The sequence below is a fragment of the Ostreococcus lucimarinus genome, chromosome 9, assembly GCF_000092065.1.
Source record: "Ostreococcus lucimarinus CCE9901 chromosome 9, complete sequence".
Classification (NCBI taxonomy): Eukaryota; Viridiplantae; Chlorophyta; class Mamiellophyceae; order Mamiellales; family Bathycoccaceae; genus Ostreococcus; species Ostreococcus sp. 'lucimarinus'.
In genome coordinates this window covers 460,435-486,813 of record NC_009363.1, presented here as the reverse complement: position 1 = coordinate 486,813, position 26,379 = coordinate 460,435, and the positions used below count along the sequence as shown (strand labels likewise).

General features: G+C 63.6%; 18 protein-coding genes across 18 annotated transcripts; 8 read left to right on the top strand and 10 right to left on the bottom strand.

Moving 5' to 3' along the window:
* Window positions 1–31: 31 nt before the first annotated feature.
* On the top strand, window positions 32–253 carry OSTLU_34854 (predicted protein; the record flags this gene model as incomplete). The annotated part of the gene is made up of 1 exon (XM_001419784.1): window positions 32–253. A coding segment is annotated over one exon (222 nt), but the record flags the coding sequence as incomplete, so codon positions are not given.
* A 901-nt stretch (window positions 254–1,154) lies between these two features.
* On the bottom strand, window positions 1,155–2,896 carry OSTLU_46561 (predicted protein). Its single transcript, XM_001419575.1, has one exon. The coding sequence runs from the start codon at window positions 2,867–2,869 to the stop codon at window positions 1,367–1,369; it is 1,503 nt and encodes a 500-aa protein (XP_001419612.1). The 5' UTR covers window positions 2,870–2,896; the 3' UTR covers window positions 1,155–1,366.
* A 679-nt stretch (window positions 2,897–3,575) lies between these two features.
* OSTLU_33600 (predicted protein) lies at window positions 3,576–4,829 on the top strand (the record flags this gene model as incomplete). The annotated part of the gene is made up of 1 exon (XM_001419783.1): window positions 3,576–4,829. The coding sequence occupies one exon, from the start codon at window positions 3,576–3,578 to the stop codon at window positions 4,827–4,829; it is 1,254 nt and encodes a 417-aa protein (XP_001419820.1).
* A 41-nt stretch (window positions 4,830–4,870) lies between these two features.
* Window positions 4,871–5,665, bottom strand: OSTLU_33599 (predicted protein; the record flags this gene model as incomplete). The annotated part of the gene is made up of 1 exon (XM_001419574.1): window positions 4,871–5,665. The coding sequence occupies one exon, from the start codon at window positions 5,663–5,665 to the stop codon at window positions 4,871–4,873; it is 795 nt and encodes a 264-aa protein (XP_001419611.1).
* Window positions 5,666–7,200: 1,535 nt separating this feature from the next.
* Window positions 7,201–7,959, top strand: OSTLU_93272 (predicted protein; the record flags this gene model as incomplete). The annotated part of the gene is made up of 1 exon (XM_001419782.1): window positions 7,201–7,959. A coding segment is annotated over one exon (759 nt), but the record flags the coding sequence as incomplete, so codon positions are not given.
* A 14-nt stretch (window positions 7,960–7,973) lies between these two features.
* Window positions 7,974–8,975, bottom strand: OSTLU_16850 (predicted protein; the record flags this gene model as incomplete). The annotated part of the gene is made up of 1 exon (XM_001419573.1): window positions 7,974–8,975. The coding sequence occupies one exon, from the start codon at window positions 8,973–8,975 to the stop codon at window positions 7,974–7,976; it is 1,002 nt and encodes a 333-aa protein (XP_001419610.1).
* Window positions 8,976–9,102: 127 nt separating this feature from the next.
* Window positions 9,103–9,504, bottom strand: OSTLU_33596 (predicted protein; the record flags this gene model as incomplete). The annotated part of the gene is made up of 1 exon (XM_001419572.1): window positions 9,103–9,504. One exon carries the CDS (start codon window positions 9,502–9,504, stop codon window positions 9,103–9,105), a length of 402 nt encoding a protein of 133 aa, XP_001419609.1.
* A 212-nt stretch (window positions 9,505–9,716) lies between these two features.
* Window positions 9,717–11,168, bottom strand: OSTLU_16849 (predicted protein; the record flags this gene model as incomplete). Its single annotated transcript, XM_001419571.1, has 1 exon — window positions 9,717–11,168. The coding sequence occupies one exon, from the start codon at window positions 11,166–11,168 to the stop codon at window positions 9,717–9,719; it is 1,452 nt and encodes a 483-aa protein (XP_001419608.1).
* A 181-nt stretch (window positions 11,169–11,349) lies between these two features.
* On the top strand, window positions 11,350–11,972 carry OSTLU_33594 (predicted protein; the record flags this gene model as incomplete). The annotated part of the gene is made up of 2 exons (XM_001419781.1): window positions 11,350–11,565; window positions 11,661–11,972. The coding sequence occupies 2 exons, from the start codon at window positions 11,350–11,352 to the stop codon at window positions 11,970–11,972; spliced, it is 528 nt and encodes a 175-aa protein (XP_001419818.1).
* Window positions 11,973–12,129: 157 nt separating this feature from the next.
* Window positions 12,130–13,257, top strand: OSTLU_5032 (predicted protein; the record flags this gene model as incomplete). The annotated part of the gene is made up of 1 exon (XM_001419780.1): window positions 12,130–13,257. A coding segment is annotated over one exon (1,128 nt), but the record flags the coding sequence as incomplete, so codon positions are not given.
* Window positions 13,258–13,592: 335 nt separating this feature from the next.
* Window positions 13,593–14,174, top strand: OSTLU_16847 (predicted protein; the record flags this gene model as incomplete). Its single annotated transcript, XM_001419779.1, has 1 exon — window positions 13,593–14,174. One exon carries the CDS (start codon window positions 13,593–13,595, stop codon window positions 14,172–14,174), a length of 582 nt encoding a protein of 193 aa, XP_001419816.1.
* Window positions 14,175–14,318: 144 nt separating this feature from the next.
* On the bottom strand, window positions 14,319–14,921 carry OSTLU_35130 (predicted protein; the record flags this gene model as incomplete). The annotated part of the gene is made up of 1 exon (XM_001419570.1): window positions 14,319–14,921. One exon carries the CDS (start codon window positions 14,919–14,921, stop codon window positions 14,319–14,321), a length of 603 nt encoding a protein of 200 aa, XP_001419607.1.
* Window positions 14,922–15,462: 541 nt separating this feature from the next.
* On the bottom strand, window positions 15,463–16,916 carry OSTLU_25066 (predicted protein). The gene has a single exon (XM_001419569.1). It carries the CDS (start codon window positions 16,694–16,696, stop codon window positions 15,614–15,616), a length of 1,083 nt encoding a protein of 360 aa, XP_001419606.1. The 5' UTR covers window positions 16,697–16,916; the 3' UTR covers window positions 15,463–15,613.
* A 298-nt stretch (window positions 16,917–17,214) lies between these two features.
* OSTLU_1469 (predicted protein) lies at window positions 17,215–18,750 on the bottom strand (the record flags this gene model as incomplete). Its single annotated transcript, XM_001419568.1, has 1 exon — window positions 17,215–18,750. A coding segment is annotated over one exon (1,536 nt), but the record flags the coding sequence as incomplete, so codon positions are not given.
* A 514-nt stretch (window positions 18,751–19,264) lies between these two features.
* Window positions 19,265–20,563, bottom strand: OSTLU_33588 (predicted protein; the record flags this gene model as incomplete). The annotated part of the gene is made up of 1 exon (XM_001419567.1): window positions 19,265–20,563. The coding sequence occupies one exon, from the start codon at window positions 20,561–20,563 to the stop codon at window positions 19,265–19,267; it is 1,299 nt and encodes a 432-aa protein (XP_001419604.1).
* Window positions 20,564–21,217: 654 nt separating this feature from the next.
* OSTLU_46540 (ABC(ATP-binding) family transporter (Uup-like protein/duplicated ATPase)) lies at window positions 21,218–23,044 on the top strand. The gene has a single exon (XM_001419778.1). The coding sequence runs from the start codon at window positions 21,361–21,363 to the stop codon at window positions 23,008–23,010; it is 1,650 nt and encodes a 549-aa protein (XP_001419815.1). The 5' UTR covers window positions 21,218–21,360; the 3' UTR covers window positions 23,011–23,044.
* Window positions 23,045–23,668: 624 nt separating this feature from the next.
* RPS7 (Ribosomal protein S7, component of cytosolic 80S ribosome and 40S small subunit) lies at window positions 23,669–24,235 on the top strand (the record flags this gene model as incomplete). The annotated part of the gene is made up of 2 exons (XM_001419777.1): window positions 23,669–23,671; window positions 23,741–24,235. The coding sequence occupies 2 exons, from the start codon at window positions 23,669–23,671 to the stop codon at window positions 24,233–24,235; spliced, it is 498 nt and encodes a 165-aa protein (XP_001419814.1).
* A 223-nt stretch (window positions 24,236–24,458) lies between these two features.
* On the bottom strand, window positions 24,459–26,033 carry SDG3518 (predicted protein; the record flags this gene model as incomplete). The annotated part of the gene is made up of 1 exon (XM_001419566.1): window positions 24,459–26,033. One exon carries the CDS (start codon window positions 26,031–26,033, stop codon window positions 24,459–24,461), a length of 1,575 nt encoding a protein of 524 aa, XP_001419603.1.
* Between the last annotated feature and the right edge of the window lie 346 nt (window positions 26,034–26,379).

Genomic DNA, 26,379 nt, shown 5'->3' with positions numbered 1-26,379 from the left:
CGAAACGTGTGCGGAGGCTATTTTTCAGACGATGCGCGCTCTCGTCGCCGAAAAACTCGGCGAGGACGGGGCGACTGAGGCGTGGCGTAATGTCGCCATGACGCACGTTTATCTAGATGATATGAGCCAGTTCGCAACGGTTAATGGCGTGTATTCTAGATACATGCCGCCCGTCGCGCCCAGCGCCCGCGCGTGCGTCGCCACGTGCTTGCCCGGCGACGCCAAGGTTCAGATTGATTGCTTGTTCATCCTCGACGGCGGTAACGAACGAAAATCACTACACGTGCAGTCACTGTCGTCGTGGGCTCCCGCGTGCATCGGGCCGTACGGTCAGTCGATTCGTGTGAACGGCCTGGCGTACGTGGCCGGGCAAATCGGTATGGAGCCGACAACGTTAGACTTGGTGCCCGGAATAGTTGCCCAACTCGACCGCGCGATGGCGAGCGCCGTCGCTGTCGCAGACATCACGGGTGCGCCACTTGGTGAACGAGCGCTGGCGGTGACGTTCTACACTAGTGCGAAGTACAACGCAGACTACGAAGCAGAGGGCGTGCATCCAGCGAACGTGATGTCGGCGTCCTTCGAACGCGTCGTCGCGCAGAGTGGACGAAGATTTCTATGGCGCCCGACGACGACGTACCTCACCGTCACCGATCTTCCAAAGAACGCCATCGGTGAGATCGCTCCCACGTTGCTCGTCGGCACAGGACCTCTCGGCGACGAAGAATCGTTCGATGGCGAGGAAACGCTCGTGCGCGAGTCTGTGCGAGGCGACTCGGCTTGCGACGTGATGGAATCGACGAGCGTTCGCCGCCCAGGGCGATTCCTCCAGTGTTCAATCAGCGTCAAACAAGCCGTCTTGAAAAGTGATGAGCTCACCAACGGGCACATCTTGGCACGAATCGCACTGTATTTAGGCGAAGCCGAGCTGACCGCGTCGCATGTGTCCACATGCCGACTGTATCATAATTTAAGCGTCGATTCGGCGCTCAGTGAGACTCTCGCGTCGGCGATTCGGCGCGTGTACGACGTTTCTATCATCGTCGTTCCCGTCGTGGCGTGCGGACTCACGCCCGCCACCGCCGCCGACGTCGTGATAGAGATTTTCGCGCGCGCTGCGACAGGTGATGGCGATTATGTCTCGACGCCCTCAGTTTGCCTCGAGTTGTAATTCAAGTTGTATTTCAAGAACAAGCGAGAAATGGAGGCTAGTACTCTACACTTGTTTGAAAATCACCCCATAATCCAGTATTCATCAGGTAGGAACTGGAAATGCGAGAGCAGCACTGTATATATCCACTATGACTACGGTATCATATCCTTGTAGGATTTGTGAATGTGCGATGTCTCAGTTTCTGTCTCAGTTTCAGGCGTGGAAGTATATGATAATGACTGTCGTATATAGCGAGAGTGCGACACTCGACCTCGCGGTTCCAGTCGACCTTGCGGTCAACGGAGGGGCGGCGACATATACACACGGTAGTGTGGTTGGCGGTGGTGGAGACAAGCACACTGCACCGATTCCAGCCGCTGACTCGAACCAAAAAGACGGTGGACCATCGTAGTATCTTTGAAAATGCATCGGATCCGACGTATTGTGTGTGTGTGAGCATAGCCACGCCGTTGCGTCCTTGAACATTTCGCTAAATGAGTACGAGGTCACCACTTGGCTCGTATCCCAGTCTCCAATAGGCTGGTTGAAGGAAGAGGCACCCTGGAACATCCAATGCATGTCTGTAACCTGGCTCGTGTCCCAGTCACCGATGGGCTGGTTGAAAGAGCCTGCGCTATCAAACATGGAATTCATGTCTGTAACCTGGCTCGTGTTCCAGTTCCCGATGGGCTGGTTGAAAGAGCCTGCGCTATCAAACATGGAATTCATGTCTGTAACCTGGCTCGTGTCCCAGTTCCCGATGGGCTGGTTGAAAAAGCCTGCGCTGTCAAACATGGAATTCATGCTCACCACTCGGCCCGTGTTCCAGTTCCCGATGGGCTGGTTGAAATAAACTGCGCTGTCAAACATGGAATGCATGCTCACCACTCGGCCCGTGTTCCAGTTCCCGATGGGCTGGTTGAAGGAAAATGCGTTCGCGAACATCGACTGCATGCTCACCACTCGGCTCGTGTTCCAGCCACCGATAGACTGGTTGAAGGAAACTGCGCTGTTGAACATCGAATTCATGTATGTGACTAGGCTTGTGTCCCAGTTCCCGATGGGTTGATCGAATGAAGAGGCGTAAAACATCGACTGCATGTCCGTGACTTGGCTCGTGTTCCAGTCGCCAATAGACCGGTTAAAAGAAGAGGCTGCGTAAAACATTCTACCCATGTCTGTAACTTGGCTCGTGTTCCAGTCACCGATAGGCGCGTTGAAGGAAGAGGCGGTAGCGAACATCGTACGCATGTCTGTAACCTGGCTCGTGTTCCAGTTCCCGATGGGCTGATTGAAGGACACAGACCCCAACATTCCACGCATGTCTGTAACCTGGCTCGTGTCCCAGTCACCGATGGGCTGGTTGAAGGAAGAGGCGGTAGCGAACATGTAACGCATGTCCGTAACCTGGCTCGTGTCCCAGTCACCGATGGGCTGGTTGAAGGAAGAGGCGGTAACGAACATGTTACGCATGTCCGTAACCTGGCTCGTGTTCCAGCCGCCGATAGGCTTGTTGAAGTAACGTGCGTTCCCGAACATCCCACGCATGTCCATAACTTGGCTCGTGTTCCAGTTCTCGACGGATTGGTTGAAAACATTGAAAGATGCAGCAATAGAATAGAACATGTAACTCGTGTTCGTCACTTGGCTGATGTCCCAGTTGCGGATAGGACTATCGAAAGCATAAGCAGTAGCGAACATAAAACGCATGTCCATGACTTGGCTCGTGTTCCAGTCACCAATGGGTTGGTTAAAGGAACGGGCGATCGCAAACATGTCAGTCATGTTAGTCACTTGACTCGTGTCCCAGTTCCCGATGGGCTGATTGAAAGCAGCGGCGTACAAGAACATCCCAACCATGTTCGTTACTTGACTCGTATTCCAGTTCCCGATGGACTGATTGAAGGAACGGGCGTCGTGGAACAAGTAGCTCATGTCCGGAACCAGACTCGTGTCCCACTGCGACATCGCGTCGCTCCCCGCCGCCCCACAGTCCACAGACGCGCTCGAGCAATCGCAATCACCCGTGTGACTCGCCGCGAGGCAATTGTTCACCGCTGCTTTGAGCGCCGCGGCGTTCTCGAACGGCGCCGCACTCGCCGCGGTCGCCCACGCCCAGGCCGCCAACACCGCGACGATGACGACGCGGCGTCGACCGGCTCGCGCGCGCGCGTCATGGCGCGCCGTCATCGCGCGAGACGCGCGATCGTGCGCACGGAGTCAACGTAACGCGTACCGCCTCGCATCGCCACCGCGCGCGTCTGCGTGCGGTCGGGCGCGACGCGAACTACGCGGAGACGCGGGGGGGTGTTTCGCGCATTTCGGAGACGCGCGGTCGCGCGTCGAAACGCTCGAGAAACGCTCGAAAAAAACGAAACGCGAACGCTGACGCCGTCCGCACTCGCGCGCGCGCCATCGCGCGATGACCGACGTCGCGCACGACGTGCGCGTCATGTTTACCTCGTCCGCCGACGCCACCGTTCGAGCGAAGACGATCGCGTTCCGCTTCGACCGCACGAAACGCTCGAAACTCGTGCGCGCGACGACGACTGGGACGACCGGGCACATGACGCGCTTGACGCGCGTTGAGGACGGCGACGGGCGCGTGTCGCGCGCGTGCGATACGTGCTTGATCGAAATTCACGGCGTGAGGTTCACGCGATCGATCGAACCGAGGCTGACGAAGATCGTAGACGCGCGAGAGGTGGCGCAGCGACAGCTCGGGACGTTGGCGGAACGCGGCGCGGCGGTGCAGCTGCGATTCGGTAACGCGAGAGATGACGACGGTCGAGGGACGTGCGAAGTGTTGGACGGAGCGTTGACGATCGACCCGTTACATCCAGCGATGGAAGCGTGCGCGAGTGCGATGTGTGAAGTCGTGGCCGAAGGCGCGCGGTCGCTCGGGACGCGCGCGGCGAGCGTCGGGAAGAATCCCGAGGTGTGGACGCCGCGGAAATTAGAAGAGGGCGACGAGGGGTACGAGAAGGGAAAGACCAAGTACGAATTCGCGTGGAGCGGGGAGGGGAAGTTCGCGGAAGAGTTCGGCCGATACAGAGGGCTCCAAAGCGAGGCGGAACCTTTGGTGCGAAAGATCGCCGAACGCGATCGTCGCGTCGCCGCGCTACACTTGCGAATCGCGCATCTAGAAGAAATACGTCGCGGTCTCGAGGTTGGATCGTGCGGCGTCATTCCCGAAGACTGTTTCACGCGTCGCGTCGTCGATGCCGATCTCATCGATCGCTTGCACGAAGGTTTGACGCTCACGAGCCAAGTCACCGGGGAATCGTACAACGTACGCGAATGCGGCGTGTACTTTGACGACTTGGAAGATTGCGACGCCGAAGACCTCAAATCCAAGATAACCGAGACGCAAGGTCAGCTCGCCTTGGCGCAGGCCGTCTTGCGCGCGATGCACGAAGAACTTCAAGAGCGCGTTCGATGGGACAGTCACGAGAGCGGCGTGGAGACGCGCGACGTGCTCGAAAACGGCGTGCGCCGCGAGCACATGGAACGCTTGCTCGGCCGCGGGGCGACGAAGGCTGACGTCGAGGCGTCGCTCAAGCTACCCGATCGTATTCGCGCGAAACTCGTCGGTGGGTACGACGTCGACCGCTGCAGAAAGACTGGTAAGTACATCGCCGCGACGGCGGACCGAGGTCCCGCCCGGCTGGAATAGAAATTTACAACGCGCGCCGCGCGCTCGTGAAACCTCTCGGCTCACGAAGACGCCGCGACTGGAGCTATGTAATGTACACTAGACGCGCCGTGACCCGAACGCGTCGTGGCCGGCGCGCATTCGACGCGAAGCAACGTTCGCGTCATCGAGTCGTTGGGCGAATCGACGGCGAAAAAAGCGCATCGCAGCGCGAATCGACGTCGCCACCAATTCACCAAACCCGTTCCGAGTCCTCGCATGCGGTGATCTCGACGAATGAACACGTGCGCGAGTCGCGGAGGAAGAACGACGGCGCGCGCGCGGTCCCACTCCGGGGCGCGGTTTTCGTACGTCAACGTGTACCCGACGGCTTCGCCCGAGGCGGTTCGCAAGACGTGCGCCACCGCGCCCCCCAAACCGCCGGCGAGCGACCCGACGCGCGCGTCCTCGCGCTCGAACGCGACGGACAGCGCGACCAAATCTTCGCACGCCGCGCCGCCGTCTCGCACCTCCTGCAACGAGTACTCCTCGGGCAACGACGCGTCTCTCGCCGCGCGTTCGTCTCGCGCCGCGCGAAGCAACAACCCGTACGCCCCGTCGCTCGCGTCGTCGTCCCCATCCCGCGCGCTCGCCCCTCCGCTCGCCTCCGCGTCGTCCAAAGCGTCGTCCAAAGCGCCATCCAACGCGCGTGCGAATCGCGCGCGCGCCGGCGTCGGCTCGCTCGTCCTTCGTCCCGCGTTCGTCGTCGTCGTCGTCCGAATCGTCGCCGCCGCCCGTCTCGCGCGTCGTTCGTCAAAGATCCTCCGCACCGCGCCCGCGGGATCGCTCGCCCGTCGCCGCGCCTTCGCCGTCGTCATCGCCGTCACCGTCGCGCGCGTCACCGCCGCGAACACCGGCGGGAGCGTCGCCGCGTCGCCCGTCCCGTCGTCTTCGTCGCGTCTTCGTCGCGTCGTCTTCGCGTCGTCGTCGTCGCGCGCCTCCTCCTCCGCCAGCGCCGTCGCGTCGACGCGCGCGAAGTACGCGTTCTTCGCGCCCGTCTCCGCGACGCGCTCGGCGCTCGCGCGTCGCTTCGGCGCGCTCGCGCGCCGTCGCGCGCGCCGTCGCGGATTTCGCGCCGTCGGCGTCGTCGTCGCGCGTCCCGCGTCGCGCGCGCGCCGACGCGCGTCCCGCGTCGCGTCCGCGCGCGCGCGCGGCATCGCGCCGTCGCCGCGCGGCGCCGACGCGTCGCGCGCGCGCGCGTCGCGATGCGCGGATACCGCGTCGTCGTCACTCGACGCCATGCCGCGCGCATCCATCGCGCGCGTCGCCGTCGCGACGTCCCGCGACGTCGCGACGCGGCGTCCGCGGACGCGGATTCGCGCGTCGCGTCGCGCGACGCCGCGGATCGCGCGCGCGTCCGTCGAAGCGCGCGGCGTCGCGTCGCGCGAATCCGCGTCCGCGCGAATCCGCGACGTCGCGCGCCGCGGCGCGAACGACGCCGCGCTCGACGCCGCGAACGCCGCGACGTCGAGCGAGACGCTCGTCGGCCTCGCGTTCGGCGTCGCCGCGGCGCTGCTCGTCGTCATCACGGGCGGGATGGCGTACATCGCCGCGCGCGAGGCGCTCGACCGACGCGAGGAAGCCGACGCGCGCGAGGACGACGCGCGACGACGACGCGTGACGGCGGCGAACGAGGGAAAACTCGCGAGAAAAAATAGAGTCAAAACGACGCGGATGACGCCGAGCCAGCGCGCGGCGATGGAGACGCGCGAGGCGGTCGACGCGCGCGAGGACGACGACGCGCGCGCGACGGCGACGCGGACGAATCGAAGCGCGCGACGACGCGCCGCGCGCGACGCGAATCGAAGCGAGACGTAGACGGAGACGATTTGGAATGATGGAGCGGCGAGCGAAGACGCGACGGAACGCGCGGTGCGACGCGAGACGATGCGATGCGATGCGATGCGAACGATTCGACGCGCGACGCCGCGGACGTCGACTCGCGCGCGCGTCGCCATGCCGCGCGCGCGCGATCTCGAGGCGCACGGCGAAGAGCTCGCGCGCGCGTGCGACGCGGGCGCGTCCACCGCGCGCGCGCGCGCGCGCGGCGACGACGAAGGCGCGACGAAGGGCGTCCCGGCGGCGGACGCGGCGACGACGCGCGCGCGCGACGCGCGCGCGCGCGAGCGCGGCGACGACGAAGGCGCGGCGACGACGCGCGCGTGCGTCGCGGCGTGCGCGCGACTCGACGCCGAGGCGGCGAAAGGTGCGACGCGCGCGAGACGACGCGTCGCGCGAGCGACGACGACGGATTCGGACTGACGACGGACGCGCGCGCGACGGCGACGCAGTCGGGGTGTACTTTAACGACGACGACGACGCGTTCGACGAGGACGACGACGCGGCGCGGTCGGTGCTCGCGGCGCTGCGCGACGCGCACGCGGCGCTGACGCTGGAGACGGCGAAGACGCTCGAGGCGCGCGGAAACGCGGGGCGGTGCTTTCGAGAGGAGATATCGAATCTCGCGCGGGCGAGCTGCGAGGCGACGAAGGCGACGATTCGAGCGGCGTGCGCGAGGGCGAGGGAAGGGCGCGCGGCGAACGTGCGACGAGGCGTGGGCGCCGTTTGGGAGGCGTCGAAAGCGTTCGCAAAGGCGCCGAAAGATGCGGTGCGCGCGGTGGCGGCGCGTTTGATGACGTGCGCGAGGTTCGTCAAGGACGTGGACGACGAGATGCGCGCGCTCGGCGAGGACGAGGAAGGCGCGGCGGCTTCGACGCGAACGGACGAGGATGATTTGAGATTTTGCGACGACGATTTCAGCGAGACGGAGATGGCGAACGCGAAGGCTCTGCGCGTGTTCGTCAAGGAGTGCGTCGCGCTGTTGAAGGCTTTGATTTTACCGACGGTGAAAGAGAAGACGGCGCGGCTGGAAGCGCTCGAGCCAATCGTCGACGCGTGCTTGGAGTTTCAAAATTGTGTCGAAGAAATCGGAGCGGGAGCGTACCCCCCGCAAGACGTCGACGATCTCAAGGTACACGTGCGAACCGCGCGAGAGGCGGGCAAAAAGATGTTCGAGTGCGTGCGAGACGCCGGAATCGGCGACGACGAAACCGAAAACGCGTTTGCGCGATTCGACGAGACGGGCGCGAGCGTCTCGTTACGCGTCGACTAATTCGTGTAGTTATGTTATTGCATCGTCTGTCCCATCGTCTGTTCGCGCCAAGTTCCATCTTTCAAGTTCGCGCTCCACAAACGAACGACGCCGTCCGCGGCGGCGGTGGCGATGACGCTTCCGCTCGCGTTCCATTCCGCGCTGTTCACCTCGCACGGATGATCCAATCGACCTATTTGCTTCGCGTCCTCCACACCTCTCATGACGACGCCCGTGAACTCGTACACCAGGCACTTCGAACCACTCGCGACGACTAAGTTCAACGCCCCGCGCGCCGTCGTCGTCGCGCTCCACGCCAAATGTCTCGCGCTCGTCGTCAATCCATCCTCCATCTCCGTGACGACGTTCCATCGTCGGAACTTCTCGTCGTACGCCAAGACACTCACACCGTGCCGCGCCTCGCTCGTCCACGTCGTACCGACAGCTAAAATGGGAACGTTCACCGCACTCGTTCGCTCGCTCGAGCGTCGCCACGCCAACGCCGTGGCGTCGCCGCCCGGCTTTTTCCCCTCGAATTCCAGCGTCGACTCCCAAGCCGTCGCCGTCAATTTTTCTCGAGGTTCGTAGAACCGCACCACGCCATCATCGCACGCCGCCGCGAGCGTTAGCGCATCGTGCGAGGGCGCGAACGCGACGCACCGCGCTTTGGCGCCACCCTCGACGCGCACGAGACCGACGCGTTCGACGCGCGGCGTCCCGTTCGAGTCGCCGCTCGCGCTCGCGCGCCAAAACGACACCTCTCCGCTCGCCGTGGCAGCCGCGATCACGCGCCCGTGCGCGGCATCGCTCAGCGCGATGTCAACGATCGCGGACGTATCGTCCGCGGCGCGCGCGGAGGCCTGACGCGTCCAGGGCGACGCCGACGGTTTTGAATGATCTTCAACCGCCGCGGCGTCGAGCGCGCTCGCGGACGATGCGCGCTCGCGGAAGACGATCTCTCCCGCGGCGGTGCCGACAACGCACGCCGTGCGAGTGTCGTCGTACGCGACGCAGCGCGGGGCGGCGTCGGTGGGCATCCGAGCGACGACTCGAGAGTCGCGCAGTGACGTCGTCGGCGAACGCTCCGCGGCGAACGCGACGATGAAACGCAGCGATCGACAGAGCCGCGAACGCGGCGACGAAAGACAGTTCGATCGCATCGGTTCAGCACCGGTGCGCGCCGCCCGATGCGGTGCCCCAAAACGAGATGAAGTCTGATATCGCTCGGCGCGTCTGCAGCGCCGCCGCCGCCTGCCGAAACAACGCTCCTCGGTCGTCGTTCGCGCCGCCGCCGAGAACGTGCCGACTGTCGAGATCGCTCATCAGCAGCGCGAATTCGTCAAAGTCCATGGATTGCGAGCCATCAACGTCTATCGCGGCGAAGAGCTCGCGGGCGACTCGCATCGACGCCGCGTCTCGACCGCCAATCATCTGCCACGTCGTGACGAACTCTGAGAATTCAACCTCACCGCCACCGTCGGCGTCGAGCGCATCGAAAAGTTCACGAAGTTGCGCACGTTTACGTTCGCCGAGCGTCTTTTTCATGAGTTTGCGCCGTTTGAGCATCCACGCCGCGGTTTGCGCCTTGAGCTCGCGTCGTCGAAACGACGCGCAGGCGTCTGCGCGAGACGCGTCACGGCGACACGCGCCGATCGAGCGCAAGTCCGAGCGAAGTCGGGTGATTACATCGAGTACATTCGATGCTTTGTCGTCGACGAGCGCGAGTTCGCGATCCATGCGGTGTTGTGGGGAAGAGTCAAAGAATGAGGCGACTGGCGCTAAAAATGGCTATTCGAATTCTTCGGGCAAAGAAAAAATGAAACGCGCGTGCGATCGGCGGGACGCTTTGCCCTAGGACACGCGAAACTCGTGCCATCGGGTCCGTGCCCGTCGCGATCGCGTGGGTCGAGCTCGTCCACGGTGATAAATTCGTCATCGAGTCGGCGCGTCAACTCGGCGCCCACGAAGAGCTCCACGAGCGTCGAATCTCCATCCGCCTCGGCGTCTTCCTCTTCGTACGCCTCGAGCCAATCCAAGCGCACGAGCGCCGAGTTCTTCTCAGCGTAAGCGCGAAGAAATGATTCGTCATTCGCGAAGACGAGCGCCGAAAGAGAAACTTCGTCGATGGACGGCGCGCTTTCGAGAACGCCCGCGCTGAGAGGCGAATCGAGCGCGCGGTCGAGCTCGGCTTCAGATTTTCCTGCGTCTTCATATATCGCTCCCGTGGTCACGCGAGCGACTGTTTCCATGAGCCACATCACATCCTGAACGTCTTGGTGCGACTGCGCGAGCGACATCGGCCACGGCGTCGACGCTTCCCGCCACGCCGGGATGACGACGTACGGCAGCGCGCATCGATCCGCCGCGTCGGCGGCGACTTTAAATTTCGCCGTCGCCCCGACCGCGGCCCCGAGCGAAATCTGGCAGCATCCGTACCGACGCAACTCGCACATCATGTCCATCGTTTTCGTCGCGCCCACGCTCGTTCGAAGGCGCCTCGCGATGCTGACAAAGTCTGTAATTTTCCGCTCGATGAACATCGCCCGCCCGCACGCGTCATACGTCTCCAGCGCGCTATCGTCGCTATCATCAGACTCATCCGCGTACGCGTTCACATCCACCGCGTTCATACCTTCGGGATATCCCAGTTGTTTGCTCAGCCTTTCTTCCGCGACTTTGTGTCTCGCGCGTTTCGCTTCCAATTTCGCCTCGCGTCTCGCGCGGCGGCGTTCAATCTCGTCGTCTTCCTCCGCGACCTCGACCGCGCGCCGCGCCTCAGCCTCAGCCGCTTCCGCAGCCTTCCGCTCGTCCAGTTCCACGCGCGCGCGCAATTTCTTCATCACGGCTTCGCACTCATCCCGATCTTGTCCGCACTCGTCGCATCGAATCGCCTCGGCGTACGCGCTCAGCGCCTCCACCTCCGCCCCGCTCGCCGCGCGCGCTTGCCCCAACCGAAACCACGCCTTATGCCACGTCGGCGCGTTCCTCACGCACGCCCTCGCGTCTTCCAGCGCTCGCGCCGCGTCGCCGTCCTCACCCCGTCGCAACCGCGCCAGCGCTCGATTACACAGCGCAAACTGATTCCGCGCGTCGATCTCCAGCGCGCGCGTGAAGCACGCAATCGCTTCGCCGTAATCCCCCCTTCCGTACGCCTCGCTCCCCGCGACGTGTTTCGCGCGTCCCGCGCGCATGACGCGCGCGCGCTCGAACGGCGTCCACGTCTTCGCCATGCGTCGCCGTCTCCCGCGCGTCGTCGCGCGCCGTCGCGCCTTCGACGCGCTCGCAGCCCTCGTCGCGGCGACCGTTACTAAAAAAACGCTCCGAAAATCACGACGCGACCGCGGCGACCGACCGAGGTGCGGTCGACGACGCGCGAGTCGCCGACGCGCGAGTCGCCGACGCGCGCGCGCGATGCCGAGCGCGGCGATCGCCGACGCGGTGCTCCGCGTCGTCGTCCTGCTCTACCCGGGGTACCTGACGTACAAGACGCTCGAGCACGACCGCAAGCGCGCGGACAACGCGCGCGGGTGGTGCGTGTACTGGGTCGTCGCGAGCGCGTGGATGGCGGCGCAGCCGGCGCTGGATCGCGCGTTCGGGGGACGAGCGGTGATGTATTGGGAGTGTAAGGTGCGCCGGTGACCGCCGGAACGGGACGGGACGCGCGCGACGCGCGGACGCGCGCGGAGGATTCGAACATCGAAGGACTGACGCGCGCGGCGCAGGTGGCGTTTAGCGTCTATCTCTGGCATCCGAGGTTTCAGGGCGCGCTGTACGTGTACGATAGGTTCTTAGCGCCGATCTTGGTCGCGAACGAGTCGCGCGTCGATCACGCGCTGGCGACGACGTTCGAGCGCGTCGGGACGCACGGGGGCGCGGCGCTCGCCGCCGCGCGGCGGTTCGCGCGACGGTACGCGAACGACGCGCTCGCCAAGGCGACCGAGGCGCAGTTACAGCAGCAAGCCGACGCGCCCGCGGCGAGCGGACGCGCTGATAGAGTAGTCACCGCGCGCACCGCGAGGGAGGTGCGCTCGTAGACGACGTCATCGTCGTAAGTTTGTATCGGAGCGTCGTCTGTCGTCTCGTCTTCCCCTCGCGCGCGCTCGTCGTCTCGTCACTCACCCGCGCGACGTCGCCATGCCCTCGAGCGCGCGTCCGACGATGGTCGGCGCCGACCCGATCGCCGCGCCGCTCGCGCACGTCGCCCTGCTGCTCTGCGCGCTCGCGCCGACCGTCGCGGTCGTCGATCCCAACGCCCAGATCGTCGCCGTGAGCACGCTGAGCGTCGTCGCCGGCGCGTACCGAAGCGTGCGACCGGCGAGCGAGGGCTCGGGAGAGGTCATGACCAAGGAAGACGCGCAAAAGTTCCCTCTGCTCGGGTCGTGCGTGCTGTTCGGGGCGTTTCTGGCGTTCAAGTTTTTGCCCAAAAACGTGCTCGACGTGTGCGCGACGGCGTACTTTGGGATGCTCGGCGTCGTGGCGATGAGCGCGATCCTGACCCCGGTCGTGCACAAATTTGCGTTCGGGGGACGCGAGCTCGTGAGCTACGAACTGTTTTCGGTGCCGGAGATGAAGTGGGTGAACGGCGAGCGGTGGACGGCGGAGTGCACGCTGGCGGAGGCGGCGGCGGGCGTCGCGGCGTTGGCGGGAACGGCGGCGTACGTTCGTTCGCGTCATTGGTTGGCGAATAATGCGCTGGGAATGTCGTTTGCGCTGCAAGGAATCGAGTATTTGACGATTGATAGCGTGCAGATCGGGTCAATCTTGCTCGCGGGGTTGTTCGTGTACGACGTGTTTTGGGTGTTTTGCACGCCGGTGATGGTGAGCGTGGCGCGGTCGTTCGACGCGCCGATCAAGCTACTTTTCCCGCGAGTCGCCGCCAGTGCGATCGAGGGCGCTAATAGACCGTTTAGCATGCTAGGTCTGGGGGATATCGTCGTTCCAGGGCTTTACGTGGCGATGATTTTGAGGATGGACAACGCGAGACGCGCGGCGGCGCTCGAGCCGAGAAAGTCGCTCACGAGATCGGCGTCCAAAAAAGCTGCGACCGCCTCTCGAACGGTCCGCGACGACGGAAAGACTGTGACAACGTATTTCCCCGCCGTCGCGTTCGGCTATCTCGTCGGGATCGTCACCACCATCGTCGTCATGAACGTCTTTGACGCCGCCCAACCGGCGCTGTTGTACATCGTCCCGGGCGTCCTCGGCGCCACCTTCATTCGCGCCGCTCTGGCGAAAGAAGTCGGCGTGACGTGGAATTACTGCGAAGGATTAGAAGAGGCCCAGGCCGAGCGCGACGCCGCGGAAGCCAAGACGAAGTCGTCCTAATACTCTACTCGGCTTTTAATAAGCAAGTCTCCGCCGAAACCGCCGTCCCCCCCACTGCGCGGCGTCGTCGAGCGGCGCGCGACGCGATGGCTCACCCCGTCGCGCGCGCCGCGCACGCGCAGCAAGTTCCCGCCACCGCGCTGAGCGTCGCGTCCTCGTTCGCGCGGCGCAACGACCCTCGTTTGAAGCGTTGGTTTGCCGACTTGCAACAGGTAGCCCTGCACGAGAACTGGGACGCCCTGGAAGTCCTCGTGTCGTTCCCGCACGCCGACGTCGGCGCCGCGCTCGCGTTGTGCGCGAGCCGCGGACGGCATCGCGAGCTGGAGAAAATGCTAGAGAAGCGCGAGGGAGGGGCGAGCGCGGGCGACTGGGCGGAGACGCTCGGGCGAGCGGGACGCGCGGCGGCGGCGAGGGCGGAGTGCGAGTGCGTGCGGGTGCTCATGGCGCACGATATGGACGTGGACGACGTGTTGTTGTCGGCGTCGTGCGCGGATGGCGTCGAGGACGACGCGCGGGCGTCGTGCGTGGGCTTGTTGTTGCGAGGGGGCGCGGACGCCAACTGTCGAAACCATCATCAAGGATGGAAGCCGTTGCACGCCGTGGCGAAGCGCGGAGATTGCGCTTCGGTGGAATTACTCGTGCGCGGTGGGGCGGATATCGATGCGAGGTATTACAACGGAAAGACGGCATTGTTTTCTGCGTGCGAGTGGGGGGAAGCCGCCGCGGCTCGAACGCTGCTTCGACTCGGCGCGAGCGTCGAAGTGGGGCAGTGGGAGGCCGATCGTTTGCACACGGATCACTCGCTCGGTGCGAATAATGCGCCTGTCTCGCCGCGCGACATCGCGTTGGTGAATCGTCACATTGATTGCGTCGACGTCGTCGACGAGATGTTGGCGTTGCGACGAGCGTGATTTCGCCGACGCCGAGGACGACATGTATCATCAGAGAGTGCTTTTTACAAGCGAAAATGTATCAACGACTACAACCGCAAACAGCCCAATAGGGGCAGCTGTACGCGATAGAAAAATGCAATTTAATTCATACAACTCACGAGCTCACTTGAGCACGCCTCGCCCCCAGCCTTCGGGGGCGCTTTCCTGCACGATGAACTCGACGTCATCCGACCAGCAGCGCGGAGCCGTGCCCGTGGCCTTGAACACGGCTTGTTCGAGCGCGCGAAAAAACCCGCTGCCGTCCAGAATCGGATTCCAGTACCCACTGACTATGCAATAGTGACCCTCAAACGGCGACTTGTGGTGCTGCCCATGGTCGCGACGTCCGACCAAAAGCCCCATATCTTGCGCCTTGAGCACCAGCGGCGGCAACTCGCTCTTTTTCATGTGACTCCAGGCGTGGAACTGTTGACTAAGTACGATCAAAGACGTGAAAACGCCGACGAATATCAAATCCGTCGCCCGATCGTTGAGCAACAGCGTCGGCGTGGTGAACACGAGCGGCGCCACGCACGTGGTGTGCACATTATTCGCCCACTGCCGCTTCGTGATCGTCCACGGGTATTTGTGGTGCCCTTGAAACGCATCAATCACCCCACCGAGCAACGGTGTCGCCTTACTCCCGTAGTTATCCACGCTCCAGTGAAATATCCCCGTGCCCAGGTCGCTCGTCCAGTACGCCAACCCGATCGTTCCGACAGCCATCATCGCCTCCATCGCCGTGAATCCATCGCATCCGAACTCATACATCCCCTTCCCGACTAACGCCGCGCACGACGCGAACAACACCGCGCACTGTCGTCGCTGCGCGTCCGTGGACACGAAGTCTCGCGGGTCCATCAGCTGCTCCCCTCCCATGTTTGCGATTTGTTCCCTCAGCGTCTCCCCCACGCGCGTGCGGTCGATCTCGTCGGCGTCGATGGAGTCGGTGACGACGCAGGACGCGCCATCGTAGCTCGACATCGGGTCGATCGCGTCCGCGGCGTCGTAGGACGCGGATAGAGCGCGACCGGGAGATATGGCTGACGTCGACGTCGACGGCGCGCGCGCTCGACGGGACGCAGCGCGCGACGCGCGGCGCGCGGGGAGCGCGATGACGCAGCGCGCGGTGAGCATGGTGACCGCACTCGCTCGAGGCGCGGCGCTCGCGAGCGCGCGGTGAACTGAGGCGAGAGGCGAGTCGGCGGTGGATGGCGTCGGCGACGAGGAGACGCGAGGCGCGAAGACGCGGCGAAGCGAAGAAAGGCACAACAGTGGTCGGTAATTATTATACTGGACGATGGTACGTCACTAATGAGTGTGTCAACAGTCTACCGCGGAAACGAAAGGCGAAGTGTCGGACGACGATTTCGAAGAAGCCTCTTCGAAATTATAGTTCAAAAAATATAGTTCAACGTTTAGCGTTGGTAGCGAAAGATGTTTTCGTCCTTGGCCTTTTGGGCGCCTTGCGTCGCTCGAGGGCTCTTGACGATCTTCTGCAATATGTCGACAATTTCCTGAAACGTTTTTCCCTTCTTGGTTTTACTGTCGTAGATTTCGATCTCTTCGGGAGCGTTCTTCGGCGCCTCGCCGAGCGTTTTGCACTGCATCGCGAAGGGGTTGATCTGGTCCGACGTCAGAACCGCGAACACCGCGCTCTCGTTGGTATGCAGCTGGTAGTTGATCGTGTACGGCGGCTCGACGTACGTGGATAACTGCGCATGATTGAATGGATTGGGTCGGCAGTCGTCAAAGCTTTTGTTCTTCAACCAAAGTCGCCATCGTCGTTGCAAGCGCTTCTTGTCCGCCTCCGTCAGCCCCTTCTTCTCCGCCGTCTCTTCGATGACTTTGTTCAAGCAATCGCACAATCTGGCGTTGAAGCCGAATTCTATGGCGAGAAGGTTCATATCGACGGCAGCGTCTGGGTCTTGACGCGAATCACTCATCACGGATTCGAGCAAGAGCAAATCCGGGGAATACTTGTTATACTCCTCCGCCTTTTTGTAGAGAGTCACGCAAAACGCGTCGAGAATGTGCAACGCGCCGACGTCGCATCTCAACGTCGCCTTCGCCAAGTACTGTCCGTGCGCGGTGTTCTCCTCGACAATGTTATCGATGACAGACTTCAACACGCGCGCCATGAACGCCAGAAGTTGCGACTCGTCGCATTTATCCACAATCTTCGCGTGATAGTCGTACACGCGCGTCAACTCCTGGTGCTCGCGCAACGCGACGCAATACTCCTCCACTCGATCTTCGTCCACATCCAGCCGTAACGTGCGCGGTTTCCGCGGTTTCGGTGCCCCGTACTTCTCGCTCCGCTTCACATTCGCCTCCGACGTCGTTCCCCTCGATCCACCGCTCCCTTTCCCGTTCGCGCTTCCGCTCGCCTTCTTCCCGCCTCGCCGCGCGTACGGCTTCCCGCCCCCCCCGCGCTGTCCATCGTCCTCGTCCGACAGGAATCGCAGGCTCACGTCCATCGGCAATCCCCGCGAGGTCATTCCCAGCGCGCTCGCGTCGTCTCCTCGCCGCCTCGCGCCCTCGCGCTTCGGTTTCGCGCGCCGCCGCGATTCCTTCGAATCCTTCGACCGTTCGAACGATGCGTCGCGCGCGTCGTCGACTCCGTCGCGCGGTCGCCGTCGAGCGCGCGCGTCGCGATCGGCGCGCGCGACTTTTACCGCCGCGCGCCCTCGCGAGGCGAGCGTTCGCGGCGTTCGTGCGCGACGAATCTCGCGCGCGCGAGTGGCGACCGCGATCGAACGCGATCGGGCGATGGATCGCGGTCGCGCGCGCGAAAGTCGTTCGGTCGTGACTGTTTGCGCATAGAGGCGCGGCGACGCGAAGGCGAGCGCGACGCGAAGGCGAACGCGCGAAGCGACGACGACGACCGAAAGCGCGAACGAGGCGCGGGCGCGCGGCGAAAATATATTCTGCGCGTGGCTAAAGCGTCGGAAACGAAGCGAAGGCGCGGTCAGAAGGATTGGGGAGACGGGAGGGGGGCGGCGGCGGCGAGGCGGGCGCGAATCGTCGCGGCGAGCGCGTCGACGTCGCTGACGACGCGGGGGGGGACGGCGTGCGCGCGACCGGCGACGATGGTGAGGAGGTCGCGAATCATGTCCTCGTTGCCCATGATGTTGACGTGATCGCCCTCGGATTTGCCCTGGAAGCCGCCGACGGAGAGCGGGAGCGGGCGGTGGGCGTACTCGCGAGTGACGACGGAGACGTTGGCGGGATTGAGGGCGCGATTGACGCGCCATTCGCGGCAGACGTAGCCGAGGGAGGCAAGGGGGATGGAGCCGTCGCCGTCGACCTGCCAGACGCCGTGCGTGAGAGCGGCATCTCGCGACTGGACGTCGAGCTGGTAGGGGCGAAGCGCGTCGGCGTCGAATCGCTCGTATACGTACGCGCGTTCCGTCGGCTTTCCCGCACCATACAGGCAGAAAATCTTCATGTTCGGCGCCCTCGGCAGAGCACTTCGCAAAGGGTCGCCGAAGTTCGGCGCCGTTTTCGCCTCCAAGTCCGGCACGCGCGTCTTCAGTCGCTCTCGCGACGCTCGATCGATGGTCGAGCTAAACTCGGCCACGTTGTGCGGCACCGAATCGGCGAGTTGCTCGAAGAGGAATCCAAGAGCGCTATCCACGGTGTGATTGAAGCTGGTTTCGCGCGACGTGCCTGCGGCGCGCATTTGCAGGAAGAAATTCAGCGCGCCGCTCTCGGGCGCGCCGGCGTCATCGTCCCCCCACACCGCCGCGCCGCCGCGAGGGAGCATGGCCCACAGCGCACCCCACGTGCGAAAGGTGTCACAAACCTCTTTAATCTGTGTGCCAATCAAGCGCCCGACAGCAGTCTCTAGAAGTCCGCCGAGCATTCCCTCGAGCTCCCCGAGAATAGCCGTGTCTCGCATTTCTCCACTCAACAAGCTCGGAATCGTCTTCGGAATACCCAACATGGGGCCCGCTATGTCTACGTACGCGTGGACGTGTTTGTCCACCCACCGCTTCCCTCCACCGCCACCGCCTTTCGCCACAGGTGTCTCGACCCATTCAAAGAAGTATCTAGAAATCGTATCGCCGTACGAGTGCGCGAGCAAGGCAACGCGCTCTCCGTGCACCGAGTATAGCGTCTCTATAACGCTCTTGAGCCGAGTGAAATACCCATCCCGACGCTCTAACATCGTGGGACTCAGACGCCAATCGTACGCCGCGCTGTGAAGTGTGTTTGAATCGTATCCCAACTCCGAGAGCTCTTCTATCACCTTACCCCATACGAAATAACCAGGCAGAAACCAATCAACGCCTTCGAGCCCTCGGACGGCGCGCAGCCGAACGGATTCCGGATCAGATCCTGTGCGTCCATCGAGTCGCATGTGTTCCATCCAACACTTTTGATTACTGAAGAACGCGCGCGCCATCGCGGGCGTTCCCCACATTCGCCGTCGAAAAAAATGTGCGCCGCACGCCTTTCCTCGCCACAGTTCCAATCCCGTGCTCACGAATCCCGGCACGATGACGACCGGGTGTTTCGGCGTCAGACCTCGTTCGCGGAGTTCGACGCCCGGTCCACGCTCGCGAGACCTCGTTTCGGGCTGCAACTCCAACGCCGGCAATCGCGCGAGCACCGTGTCGTTCACCCAATCCGGCAGCGAGTCCACGAACGTGTCCCGCACCGCCGCCGGGACGTACACCTCTCGCAGGTACGTCGCTGCGCACGCGACACACGCGACGGCGAGCGCGCGCGCGCGAGTTCGTCGTCGCTCGACGTCCTCGCGGCGCGCGGCGCGGCGTGAAAACGTCGTTGCGAAGAGTCTCGACAGGACGGTCCACGCGGTCGTCGACGGCGATGGCGACGCGCGCGAGGCGTCTCGCGCGCCCGCGCGCGAGGCAGAGGACGCGCGCTTGGACGGCGCGCGCACCGCGGGGCGACGACGCGCGGGCGCCATGGCGCGCCGACGTGTGCGGCGTCGAGCGGTTGGGCGAGCGGTTGGGCGAGCGAGGCGGCGGCGAGCGGGCGCGGATTGGATGCGTTACAACGCGCGCGCGCGCGCGCGCGAGGGAAATAGCTGCGTGAATCTAACTCGCGGGCGATGTCCCGCGGTCTAAAATGTCGACGAGAGGATCGAGGAAGTATTGGTCCCAGAGCGCTGGATCGAAGCAGTAGTGCGTGCAATCGCAGCACGCTTTATACTTCACCTCGCGCTTGGGCTTTTGCGAATTCTCGCCCGGAACTTCGTCCACATAATACCCGCAGTGACCGCCTTTGTGACTACGGTAGAATTCTTTCATGGACGACCGTAAAATATCGATGACGCCGAGAACGCCCGGTATTCGCGACAGACGTTCGATGGCTTCGAAATAGCCGCGCCACGCCGGGTTTTTGTCTATCGACTCGACCGTTGGTGTACACGTGCACACTGTTTCACTCTTGATTTTCGTTATGTATGCCTCTTTACTATACGCGCCATCGGCGCTGAAGTGCTTAGGCGGGCTCGTGGCGAGAACCACCTTGGCGCCCAACGATACGGCTCGCTTCACGAGAAACTCGGTCTCTTTTTCGAAAAATTCCACGTTACCGAGTCCCCCGTAATGCTCGATGTTGTACATCAGTACGACGACGCGTGAGGACGCGTCACAGTCGTCAATGGCGCCTTCGCAACCGAGCACATTGATGTCGAACGCCTTCGTATCCTTCCAACATCCGTCGACGTACTCCTTCGCCGAGAACCAATAGTTAATGTCACCCCCCGTCCGAGCCGCCACCATGTGATCCAGTTCACACGTTTGACTATCGAACGACCATCTCGCCCACCCCCATCGCTTCATGATTTTCGCAGATTGAGACTTGTCGACGCCCGCGCGCCGAATGCTGCAGTCCATAGCGATTTCTATTTGTTTGGTCATCGAAGCCCCGATGACAACGATCGTATTATCAGCGCCCAGCGCGCGCACGAGATCGCCTCCATTTTTGACGCCCGGCGCTCGCTGCATGAACCTCCCCGGCCAGTCCTCGTCCCTCTTCAACACATCGCACGCGTCCGGCTGCAGCTTCATGAATTGAAAATCCTGAATGCACGGCGCCTCGTGCTCGTTCGAGCACGTGTACGCGGGAAAATCATACTCAAACTCTGGAGCCGACGCCGCGGCCGCGAGCTTTGCCGTCCATTCGTCGCACTTCGGATCGATGATCGGCTCGATCGCCGTCGTCGGCTTCGGCGGTGGCGGCGGCGACGGCGACGGCGGCGACGGCGACGGCGGCTTCGGCTTCGGCTTCGGCTTCGGCTTCGGCTTCGGCTTCGGCTTCGGCTTCGGCTTCGGCGGCGACCACGTCGGCGGCGACGCCGACACCGACTTCATCGCCGATTTAACATCCATCGCTCGCGCTCCCATCGCTCCCGACTCGCGCTCCAACGCGCCATCGACGCGTCCGTACCGTCTCGGCGCTTCGCTCGCCAAATTCGCCACCCGCGCGCGCGCGTACCCCTCCCTCATCACGCTCTCCACCCCCCCCGTCGTCGCGCTCGCCACCGCGAGCACCGTTCCGATCGCCGCGCACGCGCACGCGATCGTCACCGCGGACCATCGCGTCGTCGCGTCGTCGCGCCGCGCGATCGCCGTCGCCGTCTCGCGCCCATCGTCATCCGCCGCGGCGTCCTCGCGCGTCGCGCGCGCGTCCTCCGCGTCGTCGTCGTCGTCGTCGTCGCTCGCGCGATGACGCGCGATCGACATGCGCGCGCGACTCGCGCGTCGCGATCGCGCCGCGCGCGCGACGACGCGCGTCGACGCGTCGCGTCGCAGTGACGACACTGATCGTCGCGACGCGCGTCGACCGCGCGCGACCGACGCGCGCGCGAGCGATGGCGACGACGACGACGACGACGATGCCGCGCGCGACGGCGCGAGGCGCGCGGTGCGCGTCGCGACGCGCGGCGTTCGCGACGGGCGGCGGCGCGCTCGAGGGTTGTCGACACCGCGCGCGCGCGAGCGCGCGCGCGGCGTCGACGGTGACGCGGGCGGGGAAGAAGAGCGCGCGAAAGGGCGGCGCGAGCGCGAAACCGGCGCCGGGAGGCGGCGGCGCGGGCGCGAAGCCGGCGGGGGGGAAGTACAAGAGCCCGGGGGAGGTGAAGGAGGGGAGCGCGTACCAGACGGAGACGCGAAAGATAATCCTGAGCATGTCCAAAGTGCGCAAGGTGACGCCGAACGGAAAGGAGCTGATAAAAAATATAAACCTTGGAATGTACCTCGGGGCGAAGATCGGGATCTTGGGGGCGAACGGGGCGGGGAAATCAACGCTCATGAAAATTTTGGCGGGGGCGGATACGGCGTTCGACGGCGACGTGTATCTCGAGCCCGGGATAAAGATTGGGTACTTGGCGCAGGAGCCGGATTTGGACGACGGCGAAACGGTGGCTGAGAACATCGCCGTCGGGGTGAAGGCGGTGCAGGCGGATTTGGATGAGTACAATCAAATCGCGGTGGATATGACGGCGCCGGACGCCGACGTGGACGCGCTCATGAAGCGCATGGACCAGTTACAGAATAAGCTCGACGCGTCCAACGCGTGGGAGCTCGAGCGCACGGTGTCGCGCGCCATGGACGCCCTTCGCTGCCCACCAGGCGATGCTTTGGTGAAAAACCTTTCCGGAGGGGAGCGCAGACGCGTTGCCATTTGCCGGTTGTTACTTTCGCAACCCGACATCTTGCTTCTGGACGAACCCACGAACCACTTGGACGCGCAATCCGTCGCGTGGCTCGAACAGTTCTTGGCGACGTTCAAGGGCACCGTCGTCGCCATCACGCACGACCGCTATTTCTTGGACAACGTCGCCGGTTGGATTTTAGAGCTCGATCGCGGGGAGGGTATCCCGTTCGAAGGCAACTATTCCACGTGGCTGGAGAGTAAGAGCAAGCGTCTAGAGGCTGAGAACAAGAAGAAGAGCTCACTCGATCGTCAAATCGAGCAAGAGCTCGAGTGGGTGCGTTCGAACGCAAAGGGTCAGGTTAAAAAAGGTAAGGCGAGACTTCGACAATACGAAGAGCTCTGCCAAGCCGCCGCGCAGTTCCAAGCGCGTCAAGATCTGGACTCCATCACCATCCCCGCCGCGCCGCGACTTGGTGACGTCGTCATTACCGCTAACGGCGTGCGCAAGGGCTACGACGGTCGCGGTCTGCTGATCGATGACTTGAACTGTATCATCCCGCCCGGGTCCGTGGTCGGCATCGTCGGCGGCAACGGCGCCGGTAAGACGACGCTTTTCAGAATGGTCACGGGCGAAGAGAAGCCCGACGGCGGTGAACTCACGGTGGGCGAGACCGTGAAGCTCATGTATGTCGATCAAAGTCGCGATAGCCTCGACCCGGAGAAGACGGTGTTCGACACCTTGAGCGGCGGCGCCGAAGAAATCAGTCTCGGCACTCGCCAAGTGAACGCGCGTGCGTATTGCAGCTGGTACAACTTCAAAAGTGCTGATCAACAAAAGAAGGTCGGCACTTTGTCCGGCGGTGAGCGCAACCGCTTACAGCTCGCTCGCACGCTCACGAGCGGCGGCAACTGCCTCCTCCTTGACGAGCCCACCAACGACTTGGACGTCGCCACCCTTCGATGCCTCGAGGACGCCATCCAAAGCTGGAACGGCACCACAATCTGCATCTCTCACGATCGCTGGTTCCTGAACAAGATCGCCACCCACATCTTGGCCTACGAGGGCGACTCCAACGTCGTCTTTTTCGAAGGCTCGTACGACGAGTACGAGGCCCACCGCCTCGAGCGCATGGGTGGCGAAGAGCCCAAGCCCCTGAAATTCCGTCCGATGCCCGTCTAAAGCAAAGCTCAACTGTCTTTTTCGCGGCTTCTATTGAATGCACACACACACTATTTTTGTTCACTCTCGTTCGCCCTGGTCTCGCGTTCGTCGTCTCGCGCTCCAAAAGGACGAGGGTTTAGAACCGCCTCGAGTCCGCCGCGCGCGTCGCGGCATCCGTCTTTCCGACGCGCGCAGCGACTCACGCGAACATGTCGTCCACGAAGGTGCGCCGCGAGAAGAACGACGCGCCGACCATCGCGCGCGCCTCACCGCGCGCCGTCCCGCGCACCGCGCGTCCGCGCCCGCGCCGACCGCGGCGCGCGCGCTGGGGCTTTCGACGATCGCGACGTCGCGACGACGCCGCGCCGCGCCCGACGCGACGCGCCTCGAACCGCGACTGACGGAGAGACGATTACGAACGAATAGATTGTCAAGGCGAACGGCGCGGCGTTGACCCCGTTTGAGGAGACCGTGGCGCAGGTACGATGAGAGACGACGCGATGCGATGCGCGTTGCGCGGCTTTAGGGTTTGTCGGGACGATCGCGCGCGCGGCGGGGCGCGCGCGCGCGCGCGGCGGCGCGACGAGGGCGATGAATGCGGGAATTGTATTTCGGCGCGTCGCTCGGGAGAGTGCGCGGCGATGGACGGGCGCGGGCATAGGCGCGAGACGGCGCGATGGTGCGATGGGTGAGGACGACGCGCGCGGGGCTTGACGACTGACGCGCGCGAAACGCTTTTCTTGAGCAGGCCATGATCGAACTCGAGGCGTCGAACGCCGAGCTCAAGGCGGATCTTAAGGATCTTTACATCAACTCCGCGGCTGAGGTTGAGGTTGCGGGCGGTCGTACCGCGATCGTGATTCACGTGCCGTACCGCGCGTTGAAGTCGTACCACAAGATTCAACAACGCTTGGTGCGCGAGCTCGAGAAGAAGTTCAGCGGTAAGGATGTGGTGATCGTCGCGAACCGTCGCATTATGCCGGTTCCGTCGAACAACATGGCGCGCTCGCGCCCTAGATCTCGCACTCTCACCGCGGTCCACGCGGCGTTGTTGGAAGATTTGGTTTACCCGACGGAGATTGTCGGCAAGCGCCAGCGCTACCGATTGGACGGCTCTCGCCTCCTCAAGGTGTACTTGGACCCGAAGGACCGCAGCACGACCGAGTACAAGCTCGACACGTTCGCGGGTGTGTACAAGAAGCTCACCGGGAAGGAATGCTCGTTCCAGTTCCCGGAAGCTTAAGGCGTGAAGTCGTTTCGCGAATTGGCGAGGGATTGGAACGCGCGTCGCGAGCGATTAGATCGCTCTAGACGATTAGTGGTGCTTGGGTGTAATACAGATTTGAGAGAAAATCGAATTTAACATTACGCGTGCGCGCGCGCGCGACTCGGCGAACGAAGCGCGATCCACGGCCGAGGTGAAAGCCGCTGGGAATTAATTAAAAGGTAAGCGATGACTGCGATTTCTACTGCTTGAAGTCGTCCATCAACGACTTTTGTTTCAATTTGCGCAACTGCAAACGCACTTCACTATCGGTCTTGGCCAAGATGCGTCGCTCAGACACGCGCACACGCGCCGCGGAGACCGAACGCTGCGTCGCCCGGATCGCGTCCGGCGCCACGCCCGTCCACGCGTCGGCGCCGGGGAAATCGGGCATGCGCCCTTGAGCCAGACCCTTGTCTTTTTCGAGCGTGTTCGGGTACGCGCTCAACGCCTCGGCGCACAAGTCCGCGAGCATTTCTCGAACCGCTATCTCACCCGCGACGCCACCCAAAATCACCCCTTGCTTCCCGCGCGCCTTGCCATTAGTCAAGCCGCGCACCGAATCGAAAATCGACTGCCCGATGTTCGCGCTCCCCGTGAACGCCGACTGCGCCAAACCCTTAAGCTCGCTCGGCTTCTCCGGGTTACAAAGAATGAAGGACGCGTACTGCAACAACTGACGCGGGTACCCGTTCAAGCGAAGCGGGAACGTTTCCACCGGACTCAGGCCCATATCTCTGAGCACTTGCGCCTTGGCGTCGGCGAGCGGGTCGTTGACGTCGACGCCGAGCGTGAGGGCGTATTCGTCGTCTGGGTTTTCACCAACCTCTGGGGCGAAACCGTACGAGATCAAAAGCTCACTCGATGGTCGTTGACCGTAGGACGCCCACACTTGCTCGCCCTTGACGTACGATCGATCGGTGGTGAGGTTGACGGCGTCGCCGTTCAAGTCGATGAACGCCGCGCACCCCGGCTTGTGGTTCAACATATCCGCCCACGGCACGAGCGCGAGCTCGCCCCCCATGGCGTCCAAACGAATCAAACGACTGAAAAGAATATCGAACGCCCATCGAAGCGCTCCGACCGTGATTTCGGGAAAGTACGAGCGAATCTCATCAATCGCCGCGTTGACGCTATCCTGTCGCTCCGCCGCCGCCAAGCGCGACGGCGACCCCTTCAAAAGCTTATCCACCTCATCTTCCGGCCAATCTAACACGCTCCCCGTGCGTCGAGGCAGCGCCCTGATGTACTCCCCGAACGTCCCCGCGGTCCCGCTCTCCAACGCCAGCGCCTGTTGCGCCAAAAACGTCGCCAGCACGCTCCACTCCTGCAGCTCGGCGTGCTTCGGCCCCAACTTCGCCTCCGCGATCGCTCGCTCCACCGTGATCAGCGTCGTCCTGGGCACCCCGAGCAACGCCTCTCCCCGCTTGATCTCCTCCGTCGCCACCAACCCTCGTCCCTCCGCCAGGTTCACCTCCAGCGCCATCTTTTGCCCCGGCAGGCGTCGCCCCTCCAGCCACCGCGCGAGCTCCGCCTTCGTCGCGCTCCCCACGCCTCGCGGTATCTCCGCGTCGTCGTATCGCGCGCTCTCCGCGCGCCCGCGCGTCGACGTCGTCTCCTCCGTCGACGCCGCGCCGCCGATCGTTCCCGCGCGACGCCGACGTCCGCGCCCCCGACGACGCCGATAATCTTCGCGCGCGAGGTTTCCCTCCCCGTCCCTCGCGCGTCCCTCGCGCGCGCCGCGTCGCGTCGACGCGCGCGCCGTCGCGCGCGCCATCGCGTTCATCATCGTCGCCATCGCGCGCGACGTCGTCGCGTCGCCGTCTCGCGACGCGCGCGCGCGATCGCCCGACAGCGCGACGTCGATCGCCCGCGATCGATCGATACCGCAAACGTCGTCCGAAATACGCACCGCGAGACGCGCCGCGACGTCGAGGTAAACACATCCAACGTCAGGGTCTGGCGCCGCGCGACGAGATTTTCGCGCGCGGCGCGACGCGCGGTCGACGCGCCGTGTGCGCAAACAGTCACGCGACGCGCGCGCGCGGTCGGTCGGTCGCCGCGCGCCGATCGCGGCGACCGACCGATCGCGCGCGCCGGCGCGTCGCGCGCGCGCGTCGCGC